At 32.5% G+C, this 22,006-nt stretch overlaps 1 protein-coding gene across 1 annotated transcript in view; it reads right to left on the minus strand.

The window, feature by feature from the left end:
• slc35f1 (solute carrier family 35 member F1) overlaps positions 1-22,006 on the minus strand; it is a 116,021-nt gene that overhangs the window by 35,718 nt on the left and 58,297 nt on the right. The window contains exon 3 of the mRNA XM_051137778.1: positions 6,529-6,656. Within this exon, the coding sequence (XP_050993735.1) occupies positions 6,529-6,656 (128 nt within the window). The remainder of the gene's footprint in view (positions 1-6,528; positions 6,657-22,006) is intronic.

The raw sequence follows: 22,006 nt of genomic DNA on the forward strand, positions 1-22,006 counted from the left end.
GAGTATAGGCCCAAAACACTAAACATGTCAACTAAGTTACCTGTCAACTGTGTTACCCAGTAAAGGTAACATGAATGACAGTAGCAAACATAGATGGATTCCTACAGATCACCTTTATTTATATAACACTTTATACAATATAGATTGTTTCAAACCAGCTATGTAAGGTCATTTTTGGGTTTGTGGGAAACAGGATGACTGTTTTCTTAACATTGTCAAATTCTAAATGTACTCCTAATTATAGAATCACCCACATAATATAAACAACAGTAAAACATCACACAAAAATTGTGAAATTAAATGCAAGATTAAATTGCGTAAATGTCTATGCTACTATGGTCTTTTTTTAATATAATTTAAGTGGCCAATAATAATTTTCTGCCCAACTTTGAAACTTTGTTTTGAGCACTTAATTTTAGCTGTAGAGTTCCTCACTGATAAGTCACTTTGGATAAAAGAGTATGTTAAATTAATAAATGCATCTAACATAAAATTTTTCAGGCAGGAGGTTTCAGTTCATTAGAGAGTGTTATAATGAGTGTCAGTGCTGGAATCTAAATGTTTTTAATGTTTTGCTGTTTGTCATTAGTGCGGATCCTGTTATAAATCTGTCAGTTTTTCACTTATCTATTGCTCATCTGCACGCTGTGCTCCGTTCCAAATAAATGTTGCTCATTTTCATCCAATGACATACAGCTGCAGTTTTGGTTTATTTTAATGAAACACTCGACCCAGGAGACTTTGCACTGATGGAAAAGTTACTTCTAACCAACAGTCTTGGACACGACCAAATTTAATGACATAATGGAACACAATATATGCCACACATTTAAGCACCTAAATTCATGGGTATTATTATAAATTATTATTAAAAAACTTTTATAAAAATATTATATAAAAAATAGTGTCAATTTAACATTAATTTAGTGTGATTCCTTATAAATAATAATAATGCGATAAAAATGAACACAATTAATCTGTTCCCTGACTAACCTGTATAAATGATATAAGACATTTTCCTACCATTGGTGCAATTCAAGATTACTATATCATAGAATTAAAAAAAAAAAAAAAAAAAGTAGCTGCAACTTTGTCACAATTCAGATGTTTTACTTGAAATTCTGGTTTTACATCTTACAATTCTGACTTATTTTTCATTGAATTTGCAAGATATAAACTCATAATTATGGAATCCACTGAATGAAAAAAAAATGTAATTGCGACTTTCATCTCACAATTCAGACTTTTTTTCTCGCAATTGCGAGTTTACATAACACAGTTCAGACCGTCATACAAACTGACGTCATTCTGCATCATACAAACTCAATTCTGACATTTTTTCGGACAGGTAAACTCGCAATTGCAAGTTATAAAGTCAGAATTGTGAGATATAAACTTGCAATCTTGAGAAATGAAGTCAGAATTGCATGATATAAACTCACAATTGTGAGTTATTGTAGTAGTAATAGTTTATGTCTTGCAATTCTGACAAGTAAAGTTGCAATTCTAAGAATTAAAGTCTTTTTTTGTCAGAATTGCAAGAAATTCTTGAAATTTTGACCTTATAACATGCAATTGTGAATTTATAGCTTGCAATTCTGACTTTATAACTCAAAATTATACTCAGAATTGTGTGATATAATTGGTTTGCAACTGCGAGTTATAAAGTCAGAATTGACTTTTGTTGATAAAAACTCACAATTCTGACTTTCTTCTCATGAATGCAAGTTTATAACACACAATTTTGACTTTGTTTCTTAAAACTGCGTGATAAAAACTTGCAATTCCGAGAAGTAAAGTTGCAATTCTGAGAAATAGTCTTTTTTTGGGGGGGTCTGTATTTTGTATAGTTTGTATCTCGAAATTCTGACTTTATAACATGCAATTGTGAGTTTACATTTCACAATTCTGAGAAAAAAAGTAAAAATTGCATGATTTAAACTCACATTTGCAAGAAAAATTTATAATTGCAAGAAAAATTCAAAATTGCGTGATATAAACTCCCACTGGCGACAATAATGTCACGATTGCAAGTTTTTATTAAAAAAAGTAAATTCTGACTTTATAACTCACAATTGCAAGTTTATATCATGCAGTTCTGAGAAAAAAAGCCATTCTGAATTTATCATTCGCAATTTTACTTAGAATTGCGTGATATAATTGTTTTGCAACTGCAAGTTATAAAGTCAGAATTGGCTTTTTTTTTAATAAAATTTCACAATTCTGACTTTTTTCTCGTGAATGAGAGTTCATATCACACAATTTTGAACAAAAATTTACAAAAAAAGTCAAAATTGCGAGAAAAAACCGTCATTCCCTGAAGGTGGGAACGGAGAGGTCACGTCCGAAGTGACTCAGAGTGACCGGCTGATAGGGAACTCAAAATTGCATGATATTAACTCGCATTTGTGAGAAAAAAGTCAGAATTGCAAGTTTTCATTGTAATCTTTTTTTCGCAATAACCTTTTTTATTTTTTATTCAGTGGCAGAAACAGGCTTCTAGACACAATTTAGAAAAAATAAAATAAATTGTGAGATTTTTAAAAAAATTGCAGTTACCTTTTTCATTCCATGGTGGAAACAAAAAAACTAAACTTTTTCAGAAAAAAACGAGAGAATTCAAAGAATATAAACTCAGAATTCTGGGGGAAAAACCAATCATTACCTTTTTTATTTTTTCATCCTGTGGCAGAAACAAGCTTCCATAGCTTGCTCATCTAACACCACCTGACCTTCTAAAATAAAGTCTCGCCCATCTATAGTATTCATATTAAAGTTGGTTGCACACCAATGCAGTCGAAATAATTAGGAACTCAGGAGGCGTGCTTCAGGGTATCTGTGTTTGATTGACCCGCAGGAGCGTCTGGCTCCACTGTCTGCTCAGAGACGCTGCAGTCTCCAGTGGCTCTGAGCGGTATGAACTGTACAATGGTGAGAGTCTAATTCTCTTTTGTGCTGGGTAGGGAACACAGAGACAGATAATGCTTTAAAAAGTCAGGGGCACAGGTTGTGCTGCGCAGACACCAGAGAAGTGCTGAACCGCAGGAACCTGCTGATTGGTCGCAGTGGGCAAATTTAAAAAAATGAAAGTCTTGAAAACCAATCAGTGCATGTGTGGAGGAATGTCATGTACCTATTATTTTGAGGCAGTTCTGGCTCACTGGGTGCCCTAGGTGAGATAAAACATGAACCAAACGACATGGTAGTTCAATATATGTGTAAGTTGCCTGCAAGTGGATAAGATTTCGATTCTGAGCTAATATACAGTATTATGTGTTTAATAAACTAAGCTAAGCTGCGACTTAACCTGACAACCAGTGATCATGCAATTTCAAAGTATAGGTAAGAGCAGCTTTGATATTTCCATAATAATTGCCATAATAATGATTACACTGTTCATTTGCATGCATTGTCTGCTTTTGTTTTCCCCCAGTTCACTAAAGAAATTTAGCAAATCAGTATTAAAAAAAGACTTAATTGCAATTCTTTTGTCTGATTAAACTTGATTGAGGCTGGTTTGTGAATAAGATGCACATTTAAGCATTGGAGGACCACATTTAAAAGCTTAGCAATTGTTTGGTGAATTTGCCTTGATATATTTTAGAAGGACACAAATATGTGATGATAAGTGATGATAAATCACAATTTAATTACATGCACTTTTTTTGCTTTTTGTTTGCAAATATGTGCAAATTACCAGAAAAAAAAAAAGAAAATGTATGCAAATTACTTCAAAATACTTGCATCTAGTTAAAACCTGACTGTTGGTGGTTTGTGAATAAGATTCAGGTTTGTGGACAGAAAATATCATGTGCAAAAGCATCATAGGCTCATTGGAAAAACATACCTTAAACTTCAAATACCTTTCAGAGTCATTAAAAATCAATTATTTTACCAAAATAAGTGGGATCATACAAAATGCATGTTATTGTTTATTTAGTACTGACTTGAATAAGATATTTCACATAGATGATGTTTACATATAGTCCACAAGAGAAAATAATAGCTGAATTTATAAAAATGACCCATTTCAAAAGTTTACTTCCCCTTGATTCTTGAGTATGATTTTGAGATCCATCTTTTCACACTGAGGACAGCTGAGGAACTCATACACAACTATTACAAAATGTTCAAATGCTCACTTCTGGAGCATCATTGAGCATTTCCTTCTGTAATAGTCGCATATGAGTCCCTCAGTTGTCCTCAGTGTGAAAAGATGGGTCTCAAAATCACACAGTCATTGTTGGAAAGGGTTCAAATACACAAAAATGCTGCAAACCCAAAGAATTTGTGGGACCTGAAGGATTTTTCTGAGGAGCAGCAAGCAGTTTAACTGTTCAGGGCAAACAAGGGACTCACAAACAATTATCACTAAACAAAAAACAGCTGTGGCTCATTCAGGTAAGAACACAGTATTAAGAATCAAGGGGATGTAAACTTTTGAACCGGGTTATTTTTATAAATTCAACTATTATTTTCTCTTGATGACTAACTCGAAACAACACACAGCACTACCGGATTTTGCTATAAGTTGATTGCAACATATAATTCATTACTGTTAATAGTGTTCATTGTTAGATTATGTCATTAACAGATTTTCATTCATCTCTGCCATATGTACGTCAACTTGACATAGTCACCACTAGTAAGCCACTACTAAATATATTGTAGAAATTTTAATTTTCTGTAGAGCTGCTTTGCAATGATTTGTACTGCGAAAAGTGCTATAAAAATAAACTTGAATTGAATTGAATTAAACTATATGTAAACATATTTTATGTGAAATATCTTATTCAGCTCAGTACTAAATAAACAATAACATGCATTTTGTATGATCCCTCTTATTTTAGTGAAATAATAAACATTTTTATGATTTAACATTTTAATGATTCTGAAAGGGGGATGTAAACTTTTGACCTCAGCTGTAATTTACTGCTGTTTCCAGCTTAAATGAACACTGTTGGCAGTAAACAGCAAAAACTATTATTACTTTTCATATAAATTACAAGGGCAGAATATAGACTAAAAATCCTTTTTATGCAGTTTCTTTCAAAATGCTCTGCTATGACCTTAAAACAGTTTTACCATAGTGCATAATTTGTAAAATAATGCATTTTAATGTTTGCATCACATAACCAGCTTTATGTGCTTTACATTGCACTTGTAATACATAGCGCTCAGAGTCACGTAAATAACCTCAAAGAATTTTAGAAACAATCTTAAATGTCATTTTGCTTCGGCAAATACATTTTTATCTCACATTTGACTCTCTTAACACTATCGGTTATGTTTAAGGTAAGGTTTAATGTAGGAGGCACAATATGGTATTTTCAAACACAAAAGAACATTAATCTTTTAGCACCACTTTTTGACATTTCATTTTCAAAATGCATATATAAACAACCAAAGTCATGTTTGTTTTCTTAGTGCATGAAAAGTTTATTATCATAGCTTCATAAAATGAAGGTTGAATCACTGATGTCTCATGGACTATTTTATCAATGTCCTTACTACCTTTCTGGGCCTTAAACATGGTAGTTGCATAGCTGTCTATGCAGGGTCAGAAAGCTGTCAGATTTTATAAAAAATATCTTAATTTGTGTTCTGAAGATGAAGGTCTTAAGGGTTTGGAACGACATGAAGGTGAGTAATTAATGACAGAATTGTCATTTTTGGTGAACTATTTCTTTAAGGTGTTACAAAAACATGAAACAAGCAATATAATATAATTTCAAAGAAATGTATGCTTTCTATTTAAAACAAATGATCAGTAGAAGGCACATTTCAATTGGATTGACCAAAATTCGCCATGTGAATGGGTGATTTCTGCCCATTTCTTTACAAGTTGCAGAGAGTGCATGGAACTCTGCCTTTGTGGAGTTTGTTTGTGTTTTTTGGGACTTATAAAATCGATCAGCATCTGTATTCACCTGTAGTCCTGTGCTATCATAATGCTATGGGATCTTATCACAAAAAAAAAAAATCAATAACAACACCACACAGTCTTGTTTTTAGACGTGTACTCTTTTGTGCACATTATAAAATCCTTATTGATCAGAGCTGATCCTCTCCATTGCGCCTGTAGATCTGATAAAACCTGTCTGAATGTCTCTTTTAAGTGTCTAATGGTAGGGTGGACTACGCTAATATATGACTGGATGCCAGCACGTTCGCTAACAAATAGCTGATGACAGTCTTTGCATCAACAAGGGCGCTCGTAATGACCATCGGTGGTGGCAATAGAAGAGTGAGGAGTGAAAAAAATCAATCCTTTTCTCTGCTGGAATCTCTAATAATCATTGAGACCTCCTCTGGACACTAATCAAACACCATTAGCGGTGACGTGAATAAGGCTCTTTCAGCACTAGCAGTGCTGTAATGAAGATTAAATGACAAGCACAATGTGAAGCAAACAGGCAAGATTTAACTGCCAATCGCACGGACTCAATAAAAGCCTCAAGCCAGTGTGTTTTTGCTTCTTAGCCCGTTTTCTAAGACTCACAATGACTAGTAAACACATTAATATACCTGAACGCTGGTCAGTGTGGTGTACTGGTAGGCTTTAATGACCAGGTAATTGGCCTCTATATCAATCAATCCCAGAATCATGTACTTCCACCATCTTCTCTTCAGTATCGCCAGCAGATTCTCCTCTCCTGTGGGAAAACATGAAGGTACACAGTGAATTCCCTTATTAAGACAGTCTCCTGTGGTATAATCCATTTTACAGGATCAGTACAAACTTATATGTACAAACTGTTTGGAAAAACGATCAATCGTTTGAAGTGGTTTGAAGTCAAACAGGTTAAGGCAGCTATTAAAATCATCCAAGTTGTTTAATGCCGTTTAAACAAGCAGAACATAATCCTGGATCAACCTTCTTTTCCTGGTAATTCCTAGAAAAGGTTAGATTAGATTAGAGTGGATGGCACCATTTAATAAATCAAAAATACATTTGTGTATACCATTTTTGGGAAGACATTTCTGACATAAATGACAGTAAAATATTTATAGTGTTAAAATATATATATTTATATGAAATAATACTCTTTTGAACTTTTTATTCATCAAAGAATCCTGAAAAAATACTTTAACACAAAAATATTAAGCAGCACATTTGTTTTCAACAATAAGAAATGTTTCTTGAGCAGCAAATCAGTATTAGAATGATTTTTGAGACTGGATTAATGGCTGCTGAAAATGCAGTTTTGCATCACAGAAATAAATTACATTTCAAAATATTTTAAAATAGAAAACAGTTATTTGAAATTGTAAAATGTTTCACAATATTAGTATTTTTGTTGTATTTTTAGGTGTTTAAGCACATAGCGCTAAACCCTATTGTAATCGTTAGAATAGTCAAGGATCCTCGATCTCCACATAAAACTGATTGTGCAGACCAAACCGTAAGTCGTTGAGACTTGAAATTTGGTGGGATGGTAGTACTCACACCGCCAACAACGTCACCAAGGCTTACCCCAATCGGCCTGACGGGGGCGCTACAGCGAACAAAAGTATGAAATCGCTCATAACTCCTAAACCGCCAGTCGCAGGCTCAAATGTGAAATTTTCCCCTCAGATTTGCTAAATTTTCACCTGATCGGAACAAAACCAATGGAGAAAGATTCCCTGGAGAGTGAATATCAATAATTATCCAAAAAAAGTTTATGTTTCGACACGTTCGAAAGGAGCAGGGCCACTTTTAGTAAAATGTCTATAACTCCTGAATGAAATTAGATATCTCCACCAAACTCAGAACACTTATGTAAGGGCTCAATCTGAGGCGATAGGGAAACAATTCCAGAGCTTGGCCACTTGGTGGCGCTATAAGAGGGGAAAAAACATAAAAATGGCTATAACCAATGGGGCAACCATTTGTCCTATCAATATGAAAATCAGTGTGCACGGTCTTAATCCGAAGTGCCACAAGTGTCTATAAGGACATTTGCTTATCTGAAAAAGCATGGCCACTATTGGCCATTGAATTTTGAGCATTAGACAAGGTTAACAGAGGCCCATCAGAACGAAACCTGGGGGGCCTGTTCAACTCACAGACCCAAAGTTCTGAGAGAAATTTGAAAGAAATCGGCCACTCGGCGGTGATACTGCATTTTTTAAGGTCATAAACAATTTGCACGGTTTTTCACATATACACCAGATATTCGTATTATACGATAAAACTCATTCCGGACGACTTTGCCTCTAGAACCACTGCTGTCAATCAAATCGTTTGTTAAATGATGTAGAAGATGTAAAAAAGCTACTATCTGGAAAATACTGCTGCAGTACAATTCTCGGAAGTCTCTTGGCCAATAGTAGTTTAGAAAAGGGGCCTGTCCAAAATTTAACCCAAAATCCTATAAAGCCTAAAGGAAAACTCAAAACTTCATGAAACCTGCTGAGTTGATTCTAAACAAGCATGCAAAGTTTTAAGGAGATTGGACCACAGCTGGTGCTATAACAGCATGTATTTGCCAAAAAAAGCATTGATTTAGGTGGTTACAGACTTGCTAAACAATGCCTTTTTTTCATATTTGCTTAAATCCCTGAAAGTGCTTGAACTCCAGTAATTGCTGCTTGCAGCTATATTTAATCAAATAATTGCAGCCTTAGTGAGCATGAGATACTTCTGATGTCTCCTTAAAACACTTTCCACAATCCACATTTTGTAGGTTTATGAGTTTGGAATGGTACAAATAAGCAAAATACAAGATTTTTAGATGATTTTAAGAAAAGTCCATATAAATAAAAGCTGCAGATTAACCAAAAACAGGTCTACAGACTTGTCTACAGGAAAAAATACAATAGCCAGTTTTCTTTCTGCACAGAGAGGGTTTATTAAAATACTGCAGTAATCTCTTGACACAGCAAAGCTGCTCTTGAAATAAATATGAGTTTTCTATAGGATTATAACAGCAGAAGCACTGCAGGTAAAAAAGCAAGAAGAACATAACAAAAGAATAGAACTTAAGAACAACAGTCTTTACAGACATTCTAACTTTCTTCATTATGCATTTATTTTAAATTTAAAAAAGTAAAAACGTAATATAAGTGGAAATGTAATCTTTTAAAAACTTTTTCTTGCAGATATAGCCATTATAACACTTTACTCAACTGTATTTCTCACTTGTTTGTATTTGTCTATGTGAACATGATCTCTGCAGTGAACAAACTTATTCTTGACATATTCTAGAAACTTTTAATGGACAATGGATTGGATTTTTTTTGTAAGCCTTTATAAATTGATTCATTAGGCATTTTCAACATGTCTCAGGGTCCGCAGAGCAGCAGACTAAGAATCAGAAAATAAAGATAATTGCCTTAATCTAATCGAACACAAAACAAATGCTTTGTTCTTGCAACTTCCACAGTCTTAAATTTAATTAGGAAATGAAAGTTAAGGACAACTGGTAAAGTCAAGCAAACATCTCCAGACTAAACCCCCCCCGAAGATTATTGAATGAGCTGAATATAAAGTATGCTTTCAACCATATGCTGTGACTGTAAAAACTAAAGTTACTGTACTGTAGTCTATGTTAAGAAGTAAACAATTTAATCCATTTTCTACTGAGATCGTAGGACAGTGCAGACTGGTACAAGTAATTATTGTGCAGTTAAAGGGATCAAAAACATCAAATAGCCATTACCTACCATTAACTATGAAGAAATATTACCTGATTTTTTTAATTTAGACTGGGAATAAAATAAAATAAAATAAAAATAAAAATCATGATCCAGAAATCAACATCAAAATAGCCATTAACTACCATTAACTATGGTGAAATATTACGTAAAATATTTTTTTATTTAGACTGGGAATAAAATAAAATAAAATAAAATAAAATAAAATAATCATGATCCAGAAATCAGCATCAAAATAGCCATTAACTACCATTAACAATAATTAAATATTACATGAAATATTTGTGATTTAGACTGGGGAAAAAAAAAAAAAATAATAATAATAATCATGATCCAGAAATCAACATCAAAATAGCCATTAACTACCATTAACAATAATGAAATATTACATTAAATATTTGTGATTTAGACTGGAAATAATAAAATAAAATAAAATAAAATAAAATAATCATGATCCAGGAATCAACATCAAAATAGCCATTAACTACCATTAACAATAATGAAATTTTACATTAAATATTTGTGATTTAGACTGGAAATAATAAATAAAATAAAATAAAATAAAATAAAATAAAATAAAATAATCATGATCCAGAAATCAACATCAAAATAGCCATTAACTACCATTAACAATAATGAAATATTACGTGAAATATTTGTGATTTAGACTGGAAAATAAAATAAAATAAAATAAAATAAAATAAAATAAAATAACCATGACCCAAACATCAAAATAGCCACTAACTACCATTTCCAATGGTGAAATAAAATAAAACTTTGCTAGAATTTTAAAACTGTAAAGTTTTAAATCCTTTTTAATTAAGGTTGTTGTTGTTGTTGTTGTTTTAATCCATTAGCATTATAATGCATTACTTTGTGCTGTATGTTCATTTTAATGTTTCAGTACTGGCTGTTGATCTGTATTCATTCTTCGCTATTCAGTTTCTAAAACCTGTATAAAACTGCAATGACTGAATTAACATCTGTAATTGCGCTTTTAAGTGTGACTGTTAAATGGCTTCAAAGAATAAAATGAATGAAAAATGACACAAGATTCTCATAAGAAAAGATGAAATGAGATGTCACAGGCAAGGGCAGATCTAATTCAACGTCAATGACAATCAAATCCTGCAGATGTCAAATCCTTTCACAAACACGTAAAGAGAAAGCATGTCTCCCCAAAGATAATCAAACGGTTTAATATAGATTACAGTAACCGGAGACCATAATAACATTTGCGGATGCCTCTCAGTGGGATCAGATTTAACTGTCAGGAGAAAAGTAATTTCAATCTGATTCATCTGAAAACAACAACAGGATAAAAGCACTGGAAATATGATAGAAACAGCAGGTATGATCTGAAATCTCTCAGCAAGTAGATATGCAAACAAGTTGTGACCAATACAATGTCATTATTATAAAATATTTGTATAATTTAGTATATAAAGAACAAGAATATGATGCAAGCATACTTCCAATCTGCATGTTTCATGACATTTTAAATTAAATTAAATTAAAATAAATTAGAAAAAGATAAAACATTTAAATTAAATTAAATTAAATTAAAATTAAATTCTGTTCATGCTGCTTTTTCCACACAATGAAAGGAGTTAGTGGAAAAAAAAAACATACAGGTTTTGAATGACATGTGGATGAAAATAATGACAGAATTTTCTTTTCTGAGTACTTGCACTCTGTCCCTTTCAACTTTATACGGATATATGACACTGAACCATTCTCCATGAGGCATATCATTTTGCTTTCGAATCATATTATGTATTCCCACCTCCCATTTGTGAAACTATCGACTTTAACGTGATGACCACAGGCAGCAGCTGTGACAGAGATGTCATCATAGTGCTTGTTAAAGGGACTGACTGCGGAGAGCATGCTGGTTGAACAAGGAAGGGAAAATTACTCTTAAAGACAGGTCATTCTGAGAGACCATATAATAATCCTATTCCCGGGGAGCACTGACAAATCCCACTGTGTTACCAGAGTTTCTGAAGATATAGACCTCTCGACAGAAGACTCTTCCTCACACTGGCAGCACAGAGCCCATATGTCCTCAAAGTTGCGATTGAGACTGGCTGCTGCTTGGTCTCAGATTTAAGGGAAGAGATGTGAAAAATCAAAGATCCATAAAAAAAAACCTGTATACAGTTTAGGTCAAAAGTTTACATACACCTTGTAGAATTTGCAAAATGTTAATTATTTTACCAAAATAAATGGGATCATGCAAAATGCATGTTATTGTTTAAAGAGAAAATAATAGTTGAATTTATAAAAATGACCCTGTTCAAAACTGTGTTGTTACCTGAATGATCCACAGCTGTGTTTTTTTGCTTAGTGACAGTTATTCATGCGTCCCTTATTTGTCCTGAAGAGTTAAACTGCCTGCTGTTCTTCAGAAAAATCCTTCAGGTCCCACAATTTTTTTGGTTTATTAGCTTTTTTTGTATTTGAACCCTTTCCAACAATGACTGCATTATTCTGAGATCCATCTTTTCACACTGAGGACAACTGAGGGACTCATATGCAACTATTACAGAAGATTCAAACTCTCACTGATGCTTCAGAAGGAAAAAACAATGCATTAAGAGTTTTGAACAAAATGAAGATGTGTACACTTTTCTTATTTTGCCTAAATATCTTTTTATTTTTTTCATTTAGTACTGCCCTTCAGAAGCTACAGAAGATACTTGCATGTTCACCAGAAGACAAAATCAGTTACATTTATCCTGATCTTCAAATTCTTAATGCATCATGTTTTCTTCTGAAGCATCAGTGAGTGTTTGAACCTTCTGTAATAGTTGCATATGAGTCCCTCAGTTGTCTTCAGTGTTAAAAGATGGATCTCAAAATCACAGTCATTGTTGGAAAGGGTTCAAATACACAAAAATGCTGAAAAACCAAAAAAATTGTGGGACCTGAAGGACTTTTCTGAAGAACAGCAGGCAGTTTAACTTTTCAGGCAACAACACAGTATTAAGAATCAAGTGTATGTAAACTTTTGAATGGGGTCATTTTTATAAATTCTACTATTATTTTCTCTTGTGGACTATATGTAAACGTCTTTTATGTGAAATATCTTATTCAGGTCAGTACTAAATAAAAAATTACATGCATTTTGTATGATCCCTCTTATTTTGGTAAAATAATTAACATTTTGCAGATTCTGCAAGGTGTATGTGAAATTTTGACTTCAACTGTATGTCACATTTTCTTGGTTAAATAAACATTACTTACACCATCACAAAAAGAAAAATTCTATTTTAGATTTTTACATTAACAATGTAATCAATATTCTGCTAATAAAGCCAAATATAAGTGTCAAGTTAAGCTTAAGTTTTAAGCATTTTACACTGATTCCAAAATAACTCAAGGCAATAACAATATATTTCATTTGTGAACTTATGTTCAGCTATTCTTTTTAATAGATGACTTTTAACTATTTTTTCGGATCATCAGTCATCCAATACTTTGAGTGGACACTGCTTCATGGGAAAAAATACTATAATACTATGGAAGACTATGGAAGTTAATGGCTGCCAGAAACTGTTTGGTTCAACAGAAGAAACAAACTCATACAGGTTCGGAACAACATGAGGGTGAGTAAATGATGTCAAAAACTTCATTTTTGGGTGAACGATTCCTTTAATAAAAATAAAGGTTTGCTACCTGTTGCTACTTAGTAGTAGCTTTCAAACCGCCTAGGAAATCTGTGGTGATGCTATGATGTAGTACACACCCCAAAGTAAAGCCTGAAGCCCTGAGGTAAAGGCATCAACATGCAATGCATTAGTCAAAACAAAACAGCTATACTCAGGAGAACATGAGGCACTTATGATAAAAGCAGCCGTTAAATCAATAAATAATGCAGAAATCCTCTGTGCAGCACATCTACATTTACTTTGGTGATTACTAAAAGCCTCACAGAACTAACATGATCACTCCTGAGACTACAGGACCCGCTTCCAGAGACTCATTAATCTGTTCCTCTGTTAAAAAAGAAAGACTAATACTTGGATCAAATGATCTACATATGGACTACTACAGCATACAATAATGTTCAATAACTCACCTTAGTGTTTTTTAAGGGCTGTCCCCTAATAGTCGACTAACTGTTAGTTGACGAGAAGAGGCTTGGTCAACCAAAATGTTATTAGTCTGTCATTTTTGGTCATACAGGTAAGAGTAATACATCTTTCAAATCTGTAAAGCCTCTACGTTTATTTGTGTGTGCTCACAATAACAACGAAACATTGCACTTTTGTAAAATAATGAAGCAAACAAGATGTACTTTCTGCTGTCTACGTGAACCTGAGAATGAAACTTCGAAACTCTGTGTATACTTGCCTTACAGACTTGAAAAATATATTTAAAGAGAATGAAATGTCTACTTTCAAATGAACCAATTCAAATAGAAAACAAATATTCTCAGATTATGCAATCTCTGTAAAACATGCATACAGACGCATCTACTAGCCACTGTGGAGATGACAAGTCAGTGTCGCCAACTTTATCTCGAGCGAAAACAAAGAAAGCGCTAGTTTAAATTATTAAAACGTTAATGAAGTATCCTTGCTGTTTTTTCCAGACACATTCATAATGATTATATCTGACGGTGCACTGCGGCAAGCTTTTTTTGTGCGCTTAAGTACCTATTAGGCTATATAGGCAATTAAAGGCTCATTATTATGATTTATATGGTTTATTAATAAACATGCGCAGAGCCCAGTTGTAAACTAATACCTAAAATAAACGACTACTAGTTGACCAGAAAAAATCTTTAGTTGAGGGGAGCCCTAGTGTTTTTCACAAGAAAGTAAATCATACAGAATGACAGAGTGAAAAAATAATGAGAAGCTTTATTTTTTGGAGATCTATACCTTTAAGATGCTCCTTAAAGGGATAGTTTACCCAAAAATGAAAAATCTGTCATTAATTACTCACCCTCATATCGTTTAAACCCGTATAAATATATATATATATATATATATATACACACACACACACATATACATATATATATATAAATATATATATAAACATTGTCTTAATATTGTCATTTTGTCTAAAGTCTTATTAAACTGGGGCTTTTTGGACTATTATTTCATGCTCTTCAGGTTTTCAGGGCTAATCCAATTCTGTGTAAATATTTAATATTGCTAAGTGTTAATATTGCTTCCATTTATTGAGCACATTGTAAATGGATGCTCAAGGTGCATTGTGGGATACAGTATGTGCACGCTTATTATATTCAGCACATTTTGGCAAATGTAGTAAGTCTTCAGCAGTGATGGGAATAATGGCGTTAAAAATAAAACAGCATTACTAACGGCATTGCTTTTTTCAGTAACAGGTAATCAAACTAATCACTGTTTACCCCATTACAATGCCGTTACTGTTACTGACAATAAAATGCAGTGTTATTATCATTTTTGCGTTGCGCTCTTCTTCTGAGGTAAATTCTGGCTTGATGAATGTTCACATTTGTTTAGGGAGGTGATGTGGGTGTTTACCTACATTTTGTTTATTTTACAAAAGCACATGTTTTCTTCTTATTATGATGTTTTTCATGTCCGCGGGTTAAAGCGGCCCCAATAATGTGATATCTAGCCCCTGGAAGGCGTCTCTCACATTGTACACTCATCTACAACATTTTAATGTTGCTGTGGAACAATGTTTTATTCATTTACCATATTTAATATTGGGGGCTCCCAAGTTATTTGACATTTTTGAACATTTTTTAAAAAAGTATCACAATAGTTACCTTTTCCTGGTAATTAGTTACTTTTATAATGAGTTACCAACTGTATTTGTGAGAAGTAACTATAACTAATTACTTTTTTAAAGTAACATGCCCAACACTGGTCTTCAAGGTCAGCAAGCTCTCAGATTTCATCAAAAATATCTTAATTTGTGTTCTGAAGATGAACAAAGGTCTTACGAATTTAGAACAACATGGGGGTGAGTAATGACAGAATTTTTGGGTGAACTATCCCTTTAAGAAATAAGAAATAATAACATAGCCATTTAATTATCAGCAGCTGCTCAGTTTGTATGGGATTATTTTTGTGCCAATAAGAATGAACGTAACTTTATAAAACTGAACGTAACTTTCCAAGAAACGATCAAAAATATGCCACTGCAAAAGAAGAAAAACACAATGAAAATGAAAAAATGAACTCAGTCGCACGAATTTAACATGCTCTTCAAATATGCTTCATTCTTTGTTAATGATTTTCAAAGAATCGTTTTCGCGAATCATGGATTCTGAATGCGTTGCCACAGCTTTCACTTACGCTTCGCAAATTTTCGTTTGCTGTTTTGGCACAAACCTCTCGTGGGGGCGGGCTTAACAGCGATCTACTCTGATTGGCTAATGAGCTTTTGATGGACAGTTGCTCTCTGACCTGGAAGCATGGACGGTGACGTCAGTGGCGCACATATTGGAAAGTTGTTGCGGTGTGCAATACGTCGTGCTTTGTTTATATTAAGTATTAATGTTATTAGTATTTCACCTACGGTCGTCTCTTAGTTTCTAAAGATGAGCTCCCAGGAGAGACACGGAGCAGCATCATCTTCCACCTCAGCTTGTCCCCTCAGGGCAGCTTGAAGTAAGTTCGTGTTGCTAAAGTAACGTTAATCAATAACATCGATAAAAGTTTTATTCATGTACAGTGTGCAACAGTTCTGATAGTTTCTATAAACAAAGCACGACGTATTGCGCCACTGACGTCACCGTCCGTGCTTCCAGTTCAGAGAGCAACTGTCCATCAAAAGCTCATTAGCCAATCAGAGTAGATCGCTGTTAAGCCCGCCCCCACGAGAGGTTTGTGCCAAAACAGCAAACGAAAATTTGCGAAGCATAAGCGAAAGCTGTGGCAACGCATTCAGAATCCATGATTCGCGAAAACGATTCTTTGAAAATCATTAACAAAGAATGAAGCATATTTGAAGAGCATGTTAAATTCGTGCGACTGAGTTCATTTTTTCATTTTCATTGTGTTTTTCTTCTTTTGCAGTGGCATATTTTTGATCGTTTCTTGGAAAGTTACGTTCAGTTTTATAAAGTTACGTTCATTCTTATTGGCACAAAAATAATCCCATAAGTTTGGGCATATCAAATAAAATTAAACTGAGGCAGCTTCATATTGTTCTATCATATACTGTATATGAGCCATAAAAGCCAGATGTATCAAATATGACACTCATATACGCAAAGTCACATATATACATTTTTAACATTTTGTCTAAAGGCTCATTAAACTGGGGCTTTTTGGACTATTATTTCCAGCTTTCCAGGGCTAATCCAATTCTGTGTAAAAATCCAGGTTAATATTGCTTCCATTTATTCATCACATTGTAAATGGATGCTCAAGGTGCATTGTGGGATACAGTATGTGCACGCTTTTTATATTCAGCACATTTTGGCAAATGTAGTAAGTAGGTCATCCGTGTATACAGACATACCGTGCTTCGTCTACATTTAGAAGTTTTCACCTAAAGCGAAAACTGACAAAAAGTAAATAAACGGTTACTATTCGATTTGTTGACAGGAAAATTGTCCTTGTGAAATCCTGTTAATGTGCTCTGAATTCATGTTTTAGAGTGCATTTAAGGTACTGTATTCTATCTGTAAGTGTGTTGTTCGCTATAATCAAACCCATGACCTTGACGTTAACCATAGTGAGTTTTAGTTACAAAAATATGGTCGTACAAAACCAGTGTTTGTACCAATGCACACTCACTCCAACAAAACCTCCAAAGAGCTGCGTTGAATATATGCGTGTGTGGCCGTGAATGGCTTATTCACACTCAACGGCGGCCGAGGAGGATACATGCACGCCCCATCATCTTGTGGACACGGTTTATTGATTATCTGTCCATGGGGGGAACAGGATAGAGTCGAGGCGCTGTAGCAATGCAAACAATAAATCTCTTCCCTCACTCCTGCCAGCGCAACACTTCTAATCTGTGTCAGTAAGAAGGAGTGGATACAGCTGGCCTCTAAAAAGCCAATAAAGAAGCTTTCAGAGGTAATCATCAACGCAGAGGACAAAGCACTGACCTCACACATTACCCAGCAATCCTTGCACTCGATTTTGCAGGAGATAATGAAGACGGCGTGATGGATATGCTGCAAACTGACTGAAAACACAAAGCGGAGGCCTCCTCCTAACCTACCATTTCAAAAGTATTACAAAAGGGTGTTGAAACACATTTGAAGGCAGCGTAAGTTTAATGTTTTATGCCTTGGATTTATGCCTTGGTTTTATGCATTGGATTGCCATTTTGATAATAGATTTGTATTAAATCATAAATCTAGAAAAACTGTAAAAATTGTAATAAATTATTAAACTGTTGGAGTTTTATGAATAGAATTTTTTTTTAGGCATGCTTTCTGATGCCTAAAAAAAATGTAGTTAAAAACAAAAGCTTTTGTTAACGCTTTAATACATTGTTAAATGTATCATTTTCATGATTTCAGTAGATTTTTTTTTTTTTTGATTAATAAAATTTAAAGTTTAATTTAACCATTAATACAAAATCCATAAAAATGTAAATGACTAATCAGAAAACATTAAAACGGAATTAGAAAAAATATAAAACATACTTCATGAGGCCCTAAAAAAGTTTTTAATTAATTAAACTTTTTTTTATTAATAATATGTAGCTGAACCATTAAAATGTAATCCAGAAGAAAACAAAAACAGATGGGTCCTAAAAATGTCATTTTTGTTGAATCTTTAATTAACTGTTTAATAAGTTGTTCAATTATATAATTTTCACGATTTTAATTATGTAGACATGCTTTTTAATTACTGAAATTGAATTTAACAATTAAAACAAAATTCAGGAAAAAAAAAAAAACTATTGAAAAAAAATTGAATAATTAATTAATAAAACATAGGGCCCCTTTTTTCTTTTTTCTTTTGATTACTAAAATGTACTTTAAATATTAAAATGTAATCCAGAGAAAAGATGGGCCTTAAAAATGTAAAGGTTTCATAAATTATTAAGTGTACAATTTTCATTATTCTAATTAAGCAGACATGGTTTTTATTTACTAAAATTTAATTTTAATAATAACAAATAAAACAAAAACAAAAAATGTAAATGAAAAAATAAAAAATAAATAAAATGGAAATTAGGAAATAAAATAAAAGAGATTTCATAGTGCCCTAAAAATGTAAGTTTAATTAAATGTAAAGTTAATTAATTGGACATATTTATGATTACTAAAATTTAGTTTACCAGTAACATGTAATCCATGTAAAACATGTAAAACATGTAAAAAAAAAAAAAAAAATTGGGAAAAAAAAAATATAACAGATTTCATACAGCCCTAATTAGGCATCTTTTTTATTACTAAAATTTAGTTTAATAATTAAAATGTAATCAAGAAAAATTAAAAGAAAAAAATAGAACTTAGAGAAAAATACAACACCCTAAAAATGTAACTTTTTAATTAGTTGGACATGATTTTTATTACTAAAATTATGCTTAACCATTAAAATGTACTGCAGAAAAATTTAAACCACAAAAAAAAAAAGAAAAGAAAACATTAAAACTGAATTAGGAAAAAAAGAAAATAGATTTTATAGGGCCCGAAAAAGGTATGTTTTTAATTAATTAGACATGTTTTTTTGATTACTTTGTTTAATTATTAAAATGTAAACCAAACAAAAATTAAAATGGAAAAAAGTGAATTTAGGGGAAAATAAAATATATTTCAAAGCCTACGTAAGTTACACCAGGAAACATTTGAAACAAAAGCATCATATAGCACAGAGTGATTTATATGAACTCGTTCCAACAAAATCATTACCATTCATTACCATTCATGCATCATAATTGGCAAAAGTTGCTTCATTTTAAGATGCAAATTCTTATAAACCCTAATCCCAAGTCATTTTTTACATCAAATGGATGAGACAAGCTGTGAGAAGATAAAACTGACTGATTTTGCTGTTGCAATCCACCAGGAAATCAAGCTCCGAAACATCTCAAAAATAACCGTGTCCTAATATCAGCAATTCAAAAGACTCCTGATGCCAACTCTCTAAACGCGTGTAGATGTCAGCGTAAAAACAAACCGCAGCGGCGTAAAATCAATATCAGGGGCATCACATCAAAATGATTAATTAGCTTATTGAATGCAGCTCTGTAGGGGAGAGTAACAATTGCTTGTTGTACAAAAAGTTGTACAAGTCTGTAATGTCAGATGGCAGTGAGTCTGCCACGCCCCCACAGCTAATGTCAGATGACCTTGCATACAGTCTAGCCATTTTAGTCCAAGAGAATACAGATGATTTCGTCAATATTTCTTCATGTCATATTCAGTCATTTTAGTTTATATTACTTTTAATGAAAATATTCTTTTAAAATACAAAAGATGATACCACTGATCCATTTAAAGCAGGTATAGTTAACTAAGACTTACCGTTAACCACTAAAAACACATTTTTGTCACTTGAAATAAACGTCAAAAAATAAAATAAAAACTTATTTTATTTCCACAAAATGGCATTTAATTTTAGTTGCTAAAATGACATTTTAGTTGATGATAATCTGTAAAAATTATACAAACATGTCAAAAAATAAAATAAAAATAAATAACTAATTTTCTTCCTACATTTAATTTTATTTGCTAAAATGACATTTAGCTCATCATAATCTGTACAATCATAGAAACAAGTCAAAAATATAAAATAAAAATAAAAACTTGTTTTCTTTTAGCAATATAGCATTTAATTTTAGCTGCTAAAATGACATTTTAGGTCATCATAATCCTTAAATTATAGAAACAAGTTAAAAATATAAAATAAAAATAAAAACATGTTTCAGCAGGATGACATTTAATTTTAGTTGCTAAAATGACATTTTAGTTGATGATAATCTGTAAAAGTTATAGAAACATGTCAAAAAATATAATAAATATAAAAAACGTATTTTATTTCTGCAAGATGGCATTTAATTTTAGTTGCTAAAATTACATTTTGGTTGATGATAATCTAAAAAAAAAAAAAAAATAGAAACATCAAAAAATAAAATAAAAATAACTTTTTTTTCTACAAGATGGCATTTAATTTTAGTTGCTAAAATAACATGATAATCTGTAAACATTATAGAAATAAAATAAAAATACAAACATTATTTCAGCAAGATGGCATTTAATTTTAGTTGCTAAAATGACATTTCAGCTCATCATAATCTGTAAAAATTATCGAAACAAGTCAAAAATATAAAATAAAAACTTGTCAACCTGTAAAATACAAAACAGTAAAACTCAAAAAAATTAATTCATTAATTAATTTATTTTATTTCAGTTCCAAGGCAACATTTCTAATTTTATTTAGTCTTAAAATAAATAATACTTTTAATAAACTATTTGAATAAAATAAAATATTTAGTTTAAACTGACATATTTAAATAACAGATACTCAAATAATCAATTATACTTACATGTCAAACTGTAAGAGACAACATCTTCACGTTTAAAGACTGTAAACAATTTTCTGTGCAGGCAATGGAAAATATTTATTTAGTGGATAAACAGTACTTGATTAAATATGGATGAATTTGTTTAATATAACACTTTCAATCTGTACAGACAATGTACATAAATAAACAAATACCCATAAGTCAATTTTGTCACCAAAATAATTTGAGGGTGGCATTCAGGAGAGCACTAAACTTTGAAGAATGGACAAAGCCAAAGCAGTTATAAAACAAGTGCAGTTTTCACACATGACTTCCTCTATTTTCCTACCACGGCAACTGTTTTCAGCGTCGTCTTTTTGTGATTATAACCGTTATTGCCATGCACTCGTTTCCCTTTGCCAGCGTCCACTTGGCAGCCGTGGCGCAGCGCTGACAGATTGGTAAGAAGAATTCTGGCATGCAATTGCATTTGTTTTCTATTCCTGAAACAATGGGAGAGAGCCATATGCTGGGCAGACACGCTCCTGCTGGAACAACAGCTATTTTGACTCACACCGACCAGACAGGCTATTCTCACACGCTAATGTTTCTCCCATGCTTTGGGAGACTATTCTTTCATTTTTATCTTTCAATATCAGCAAACTTGATACTAATGCAGCTTACTTGATACAGCACACTATCAAAAGGCCATTTGTACAATGAAATCAGTGTCTGAGCGCCTCAGCAAACTAAATCTGAAACAAAGAGATCCATCAGAAAAACAACATTCTTTTAAAATACAAAAGAAATACCCACTGGGATCCAAAAATGTTAGCGCTGGTTTATTTTCAAAGGTTTCAGAGCAGGGTTATTATAGTTAAAGATAAAATGATTAATAAATGCATTTTCATTACTTGAAACAAATGAACTA

Source organism: Labeo rohita, chromosome 20 (assembly GCF_022985175.1).
Source record: "Labeo rohita strain BAU-BD-2019 chromosome 20, IGBB_LRoh.1.0, whole genome shotgun sequence".
NCBI classification, from domain to species: Eukaryota; Metazoa; Chordata; class Actinopteri; order Cypriniformes; family Cyprinidae; genus Labeo; species Labeo rohita.